General features: G+C 35.3%; 1 protein-coding gene and 1 long non-coding RNA gene across 2 annotated transcripts; one reads left to right on the top strand and one right to left on the bottom strand.

Annotated features, from left to right (window-relative positions):
- Positions 1–372: 372 nt before the first annotated feature.
- On the bottom strand, positions 373–2964 carry LOC114165477. Its single transcript, XM_028050091.1, has 3 exons — positions 1708–2964; positions 686–1621; positions 373–600 (listed from the first exon to the last, which is right to left on the bottom strand). The coding sequence occupies exons 1-3, from the start codon at positions 2962–2964 to the stop codon at positions 373–375; spliced, it is 2421 nt and encodes an 806-aa protein (XP_027905892.1).
- Positions 2965–4312: 1348 nt separating this feature from the next.
- Positions 4313–7535, top strand: LOC114167501. Its single transcript, XR_003600245.1, has 4 exons — positions 4313–4621; positions 6421–6532; positions 7091–7147; positions 7227–7535. It is a non-coding gene; the product is annotated as an uncharacterized LOC114167501 (long non-coding RNA).
- Positions 7536–8708: the final 1173 nt, after the last annotated feature.

Raw genomic sequence — 8708 nt, forward strand, 5'->3', positions numbered from 1 at the left:
CTATTTTCGTGATTAAAAGAATATGAAAGTACGAAACGGTGTCCCCAATTTTCTCCAACTTTGTGTTTTACCAATTCTCATAGTATGACAATTAAATTTGGAATGAATAAACAGTAATCCTACGCGTTTCATTGATCAATAATGGCAGACAAGTGGTCCAAAACAACAAGGACAGTGTTTGCTTTGATTGAATACAATAATGCAAAATAATGCAAAAAGTGGTCCAGGCATGTGGTCCATAACTTTAACTACAATAGCACTTCTCCAAAACAAAATATTGGTCCACTATCACTATGCCCAACGTTATAGCTGTCTTGATTAATTACATATGCATTTAAAAAAGCAAGAAAAAGTTGGAATCTTCATTCATTTTCACGTGGGTTGTGCACAAGTTGTACTACTACTAGCTTGAGACCCTAATGGTTGTGCTGCCCTGCTCCTTTGTGCTGCCCTGCTCCTTCGCTGTGTTCTTGGTGCTCTTTCACCTTCATTCACGTTTGCAGCAACTATGGGTGTGGATGTCCTTCTACTGCAGCTTTGGTTTGATGGTCCAGCAACGTTGGTAGCTGCAATGGCAGTTGGAGTGCGTTGTGTGTTTCCCTGTCCATTCAGTATGTTTTTAAATTTCAGATCTATAATTTCCAAAACAGAAATCAATAAGAAGTAAAGAACATTACTCAATTACCTTTCTGAATCTCATCCCCCTTCTACAGCTTCTGATATTATGTCCTATTTGGTTGCATCTACTACACTTCATGATCAGATTCTTCTTTGAAAGTTTTGAATGACTCACATTTTCATCTGCTTCCCTTCTTCTAAGTTTTTTTGGCCTGCCAGGTGGTGTTTTGTATATGGGTGGGAACAATTCAGGTTCATTGCTTCTGGGCCATAGTTGTTGTCCATTTATAGGGGTGATTTCTGGGCTATAGCAAGCATGATAAGCTTGTCTTTTGTAGCATGGATGCACGTATGCCTCAGGATTTTCTATCTTATAGTTAATAGCAGCCACAGCATGTCTACAAGGAATACCTACCAAATCCCAAAAGTAACAAGTGCAGGTATGCTTACTTAGATCAACTACAAATTTCTCCATAGTGAACCCCTGAGTGACTTCAAACTTAGAACCCCCTGCCCATACTGGAAGCCAGTTCCCACTTTTTTCCACCTCCCTATCAAGTCTTTTTTGAGGCTTAGGCATTACATTACCATTATATGCATTCAGCTTTTCCCTAAGTGTAGCAAATCTACTCATTGTGTATGATCTAATCCATTCCATCATACTAATGATTGGTTTATCTCTAGCCAATAAAATTGTACTGTTGAATGATTCAGACAAGTTATTCATTAAAACATCACATCTAGGGTAAATGCTGAATGCATGTTTACACCATGAACTTCTAGGAATGGCAACTAACCAATTATATGCTTCAGGGTTGATGTTTCTTAACTCACCCATTTTTTTCTCCCAGGCTGCGTAAAAAGTAGCCTTTGCTGCCCCCATCATAAGATCTCTGATTACCACCCCACCACCAAATTTCTTCTTGAAATTGCTGTACAGGTGCCTCAAACAGAAACGGTGCTCTACACCATTCAAAATTTCATCAAACACAGACATAAGTCCCTGCAAAATACAATAGTTATTAATCAGAGGGAAACAGTCAATTAATTGTGTGTGTCTAAAGGAAAATTTTATGTTATCTAAATTACCTTCTGTTGGTCTGAGATGAATACCCAACGATGATCTGCAACATCTCCAATATCCTCCAGCAATAGTGTTAGGAACCATCTCCATGTCTCTTTACATTCATTCTCAACTGCAGCAAACGCTAATGGATAGTATTGGTCGTTGGGGTCCCTGCCCACTGCAACCAAAAGTTGACCACCATATGCTGTTTTCAAGTGGCAACCATCAACACCTATGAAAGGCCTACACCCAGCCAAGAAACCAGTCTTACAGCCAGCTAAGCACATGTAAAAACAGCCAAATCTTGGTGGCAGACTTGGTTGGGGTTGATTGATCTTGATCTTGACAGTTCCAGCCTTGACCCTGACTAATTCAGCAATATAATCATGTAGTCTACCATATTGACGTTGTCCATCCCCCACCAAACAGTCCATTGCAATTTGTTTTGCCTTTCCAGCCCTCCATGGAGTAATGCCTACACTATATGTTTTCTTGATTTCATCAATTATTTGACTCACTGTCATGACACCTACGTTCATGTATCTATCTATTAGAACCTGCGCAATCCAGTCCTTATTTGCATTTTTATTTCCAAACACCCTCCCACACCTGTGACGCCCAACCAATGTCTTAACTTGAAATGTTTCCCTACCTCCAACCTTACTCACCATGATTAAAAAACCACATTTTTTTTTACATACAACCCTGACTCTCCTCTGATCATTCTTCACAAATTGTACTTCTTTCCCATTCAAAACACTATGCTCCATCAATGCTTGTTTAAACTCCTTCAAAGAACGAAATTCCATTCCCAATTTGAACTTGAAGTCTTTAGTCATATCTTCTGCTCTGTACTTCGAAAATTTTGGCCCATCACGAACCATACCATTCTCACTATCCACATCAGACTCTAACTCATCAGTATCGTACTCCTCACTTATGTCATGTACTCCAATTTCAGCATTAGTGACAAATGAACCTTCTCCAACATCCTTTTTAGTCCTCACTGTGCTTGGATTGCGTTTCATTGCTTTCCACCTATCCAAAACAGCTCCAAGTTTTCTCACGGGTGGCTGAATATCTACACCAAATCCATCATCATCATCTGCCACCCTTTCTTCTTCACTATCATCCAGTTTGTCTGCACCAGCCCCTTCATCATTTTCAGACTCAACCTCTTCACATATAACATCCTCCTCACCCCTAACTTCTGCCTCAACCACCCGTTCTGCCACCCCTCCCAATTCTGCCTCAGGATCCACATGAGCCTCATCCTCCATTTAAACCTCAGTCACCACATCACCCTGACCCATCACTTCTGCCTCACCCATCACTTCTGCCTGAACCCCTACAGCTGCCTCACTCACCAAACTAGGCTCACCAGCAACATCAACCTCAACCCCTACAGCTGCCTCACTCACCAAACTAGGCTCACCAGCAACATCAACCTCAACCACTTCAGGTGCCTCATCCACTACAGCTGCATCAGGAACCACATCTTGTTCACCCCCCACGTTTGGCTGACTGAATTCTTCATCCAATTCAGGACCAGTTATAAAATGCACCACTTCGGCCTGACAAGGAATGTGTTGAACATATATATCCACCTCTTCGTTCCTTTCCTCTGCATACTTAGCCAAAGCTAATGCCTCCTTATCATCACTCAATAATCTTAGATTGTTTAACAGCTTCTCTTTGGAACCCTTCCACCACAGTTTAATATCGCCAGCGTATTTAAACTCCTTCACGATGCCTAATGCTTCAAAGAAAGACCAAAAATCTGGATCGATCCCTTTCACAACGTGGATTTCACCGCCAACATATTTCAATCCCCTATTCCTTTCAAACCTACCCATATGATGAAATGCCACCGCAAACCCCATTTGCAACCCTACATTTCAAATAAAGCACAAACCCAACAAAAACAACAACAATCGAACTTTAATAACAGCAAAACCAGAGTAAATCGAACAATGAACGAAACAAAATTTGTAAACAATACAACTTAACTTACCTCAGTTCACCAATGTTGATTTCGTCGTTCAAATATCACCACAAAACCACTTTGATTTCGCTCTGTCAATGAAGTTTCTGTATCCTTCGCTGAGTGCAACCCACTTCGACTTCGTCGTTCACCACCTCAAGTTTAGGGTTTTTAGCAAAAAACCCTTTCTAATTTCAAAGGTTATGCTTACTTTCGCAGAATGTTAGCTGAAAACATTACTAACTTAACCATACTTCTTTAATTAATGAACACGTGACTGAAAACATTACTACTATAACAACACTTCTTTAATTAATTAACACATGAGCTGAAAGCATTATTACAGTCTAACCAAAACGTGCATAATATTGTAATTGAAGAGAAAGCCTTAAACGGGATCCTTACGTGGCCATCCGTTAGCCAGGTGTCAATTCAATTTAACGGAGTTTAAAATCGGGGACCAATTCCATGCAATTTAAAAGGTGAGGGACTGAAATGGATCAATCGTTAGATGAGGGACTAAAACCAAAAACCACTAATAGTAGGGGGACGAAAAACATAATTAACCCTATTTAAAATGATTGTGTTAAGTTGTCTAAGTATTAAGATTAGTGGGAATTTTAATTATTTTTTGAAGAGTTCTATAACCTCCGTAGATTTCTGCACCTTTAATTTCCCTAATTTTTTAACCTTTCCCTCAGTTTTACATTCTCGCTCTACTAAGGTTTTCCCACACATTTCCAAATCCACATTCTCGTTTTCACTCCAATTTTTCGCTAAATGTTCTTTTGATCAACAATGAGCACCACGAGCTATGTTAGGTAGGATGGATCTAAATCCAGCAGTGACTGCACCTGAATCCATGGAGATGATGAGGCTGCACCATAATCAAGAGGCAGAGGTCATTGTTTGGGGACGAAGAACCCTAAGACAGTGATCGCAGTGATGCAAACGTATGTACGTTCTAGACGCGGTTTTTTTATCAATTACTTCTTCATTTTCCTCCTTCTTTTAAGTTCTTAGGAATTTTCTTTTAGCTCTTTTCCATGTATCAATTTAGAGGTCTGATTTTATGGAAAAAGCTGTGGACCTAGTGGCCAGAGAATTAATGGAACTCGCATCACAAGGACAATATTTAATCTTCAATTAATTAATAATCTAATTCATACATTTGGTTTAGTTTTTTATAATGTTGTTGCAATGTGCTTGTGTTGCAATTATGAATGTCGCCAGTTATGTTGTTGCAATTTAACATGCTCGATCCATATGTGAAGCTCGGGGATTTTTTCCATTATTTTTTGAGTATTTTGCATATTAGTTGATAGAACACTATAGTAGAATCACAACGTAGCCCTAAACTCCTATGAGATTCTCATCACAGAGCAGCCATAATAGAAGCCTTTTTTCATGCTATAGCAGTGGAACCATGATACAGTTAAAATTATAGAAGTCATTTTCCCCTTAAATAATTCTGTTTAGATCTTCAGTTTTTATGAGGGTATAACTGTGATATCTCCGTCATTTTCTATGGCGTTCTTTGGCTTCAAAAACATAATAATAAGATTTGAAACACTTCTTCCTTGATCATCCACACAAAAAGCTACGTCTGTGTTGACCTTTGTTACAAGAACTTTTGTTTTTCGATAAGTTACTAATGGTTTGATTTTTAGTCTGGTCTTGCTTTTTTTCTGCATACTTCTCAGATTACATTCTACTAATTTGTCTCGAGTGTTGTTCTTTTTCTACATCGTCTTTCATTTTTTTACTTAATTATAATGTTGTTAATGCTGCATTGTGTGTGTTAATTGTCTTATAAGTTATTATTTATCATAAATTTGTTTAATTTTTTAGTATTTATATTAGAAGTAATAGTATAAATTATTTAGTTTGCATTATACTTTATAAGGTAACAGATACACTGACTTATTATTTTAAAAGGAGTGAAAGACTTTGTTAACATAAAATTACATACAGAGCTCAGCTGTAAGTTAGTTTAATTGTCTGACAGAACTTTTACACTAACCAACAATGCCACTGCAGAACACAACACTAACAGGCTCGATGTATGTCAAACATAGTACTACAGTCACATTACCCCAGAAGCTCACGGGGGGCTTAGAAACCAAATGTATCTAAGTGAGTCTGCCCCTAAGAAAGGAAAATCTAGTAGGAGACAGGCTTTATGAGAGAAATTGCAATGTTTCATTATTGATGTTGATCTTTGAGGAGTTTGGTAACAGTTGTAATTTTTTACTTTCAAGCACTATATATGAAGTAGAAATTGATCTTTACTCTTGTCGAATTTTTCATAGTCTTTACTCTTATTTGGACAATTTGTGATCCATTGCTTTAAAACATGAAAAGAGTTAGATATGAAAATAGTTCAAAACTATCACAGAGGATGTTTGAATTGGTCTAACAGATTTTGTCCTATTTTTCTACTAGATGGAACATATATGTCTTTTATATTTCCGATAAGGATTGCCTATTCTCTGAATTTCTACTCTTCTTATTTCTCACCTCTATTGTGTAAGAAATAATAGGTTCAACAAGATATAAGACCTGTCACATATTAAAAATGTTTTGGGAGCCTGCAATTGTCTGCTTAAAGTTGGGGGTTCGTTTTGTTGCTTTCATTTTTTATGATTTTTTTTAGAGGCATGTTGGACCTTGTTCTCTTTATAAACTCTTGTTCTATAGAGAAAAGAAATATTTATCTGATTATTTCCTGTTCATTTATGTTTCTTCCCAGAGGGACAAAATTGAGGAAGCTTTAAGGCTGGCAGAGCTATCAGCCGAGAAGCCTCATTTTTCACATTGTCTAGAGTGGTTCTTTTTACAGTATTTGAAGCAGATATATCCAGGTACTTCAATATGGAAATGTTAATACTCTAAAAGTGGGACAGGATCAATGAACACTAATTAAGTGGCATACTATGTATTTTCAAGAAGTAAATTTCATCAATGTAATCATTGAATCATGGGATGTTATTCTTATGATCATGTAAATCAAATTTTAGATATCTAGGCATTTGTAGATGTGTACTGTAATCTAATAGTAGCTATTTACTTGTGTTTTAAATTATACAAAATTTTGTAAGACTTGATTTATGAAAACCTTAAATATAATAGTTAGATCGATAAACAAATTTTCGTAAATATTTCATCGTGTGTGCTCATTGCTGATTTTGGTGCCTTAAAGGAGCCATTCACCTTTAACAGCCTTTATAAAAACAAAGTTTAATTGCTTAGATCAATACTTTGATTTTCTTCAGACTGAAAACTTGTCTAGAAGTTATAAACCTCAAACACTTTTTCGTCTTATTGGATTGGAAAAGAATAGATTCTTTCTATATATGTCCTTTTCTTCATTCTATCTCTAATTTCTATTTCCCATTTCTAACTTCTTCTTCTCCAAACAGTGACATCGTCCACATGGTTAGCTATGCACCTCTCTTCGTAAACGCCAACGACAAAAGGTAATTTTCCTGTCCTTTTTCATTTGACTACTATTAATTATTTTTGTGTATTCATGTTATGATATTTGAAATTGTGTAGGTGGACACCGGATGTAGTTGTATTTGACTCTCACCAACGTTATGGAACTCTCAGCTATTGGATTCAACATCTTTTTAGCACTTCAAGTGGATCCACTTTGCTTTATTCAACTGTTGAAATTGTGGCATCAACAATTGAGTATAGAAATCCTGTAGACAAGAACAAGTACTTGAGAATAAAGGTTTTAAACTTTGACAATGATCCTCACGACTTTAGGTTTTCTATTAGTTTTATATTTAGAACAATATCTATACTTTTTTCAACATTATGTATTTTCTTTTTTAATATTTACATGGTAATTGTTAACACTTCACCAAATCATCAATGAAATTAATTTTAGTTAATTTTTGAGTACTTTACAAATTTATATATTTTATTTATTGTTTATTACAAAAATAATTTTATTAAATTAATAAATTATAAATGCAGGTGGGTAATTGCAAATAAAGGAGGTTTCAAACCTTCACAAAATAATAGTCACCAATAGAAGAGGTTAAAACCCTCCACAAAACAACCTCCGCAATATAACTTAGAAATAGAAGAGGTTAAAACCCTCAACAAAACAACCTCCGCAATATACTTCGGATACCAGGGGTCGTTCAAAACCTCCGCAAATAGTTTGTGGCAACTCTAATTATGGAGGTTTAGAAAATCCCCACAAATTAATTTACAGAGGGTGAAAAACCCCACAGATAGAAAAAATAACCTCCACTAAATAATATTTTTTTTTTTGTAGTGTTTTTCACTAGGTGTTATGGTACTAGTTTTCATACTTGAGAATTGGGTGATATTGGCTAATTAGTTCCATGCTTTAACTTGGTTATGATCTTTCTTGATGTATGCATGATTTAAGACTTGAAGATGTTTGTCAAGTACTTTCCATAGAGTCTTTAAAATATGTTTTTTTTGTTTTAGTCTTGTTAAAGTCTTGCTTTTCTTGTTTTAGTCTTTAAAATGTGCTTTCCATAGAGTCTTGTTTTAGACCCTTTACAAAGAGGAATCACTTTCCATTGATGTAACATCTCAAATTTATACTACAACAATTTCAATATGGTAATACCTAAAATTTTATGATACATATTACTTTTCATAAACAATATATTAAAGTTATAATTATAACTACATATATTATACAATAATATAATAATAAGTATATCAACGAATACATATCCAATTAATATATATATATATATATATATATATATATATTATAAACATTATATAAAAATATATTATTTATATGTTTTAAAAAATGAATAATATACATATAGATAAATTTGATCTCTTGTATGAAGAGACAGAAAACTGTGAATTTAGAATATAAGAATTCATTTAATGAAATTCTTTTTTATTGCAAGCCTTTGGACAAATCTTAAAAGGATCAAGTGTAATTAATGAAAGAATCTTTACCACATGATGCCTTCTATATAGAAAATTGATGGTGCAGTGAAAGCAACGAAAAAAAAAAGATTGGATAAAAGG

The sequence above is a fragment of the Vigna unguiculata genome, chromosome 10 (assembly GCF_004118075.2).
Source record: "Vigna unguiculata cultivar IT97K-499-35 chromosome 10, ASM411807v1, whole genome shotgun sequence".
NCBI classification, from domain to species: Eukaryota; Viridiplantae; Streptophyta; class Magnoliopsida; order Fabales; family Fabaceae; genus Vigna; species Vigna unguiculata.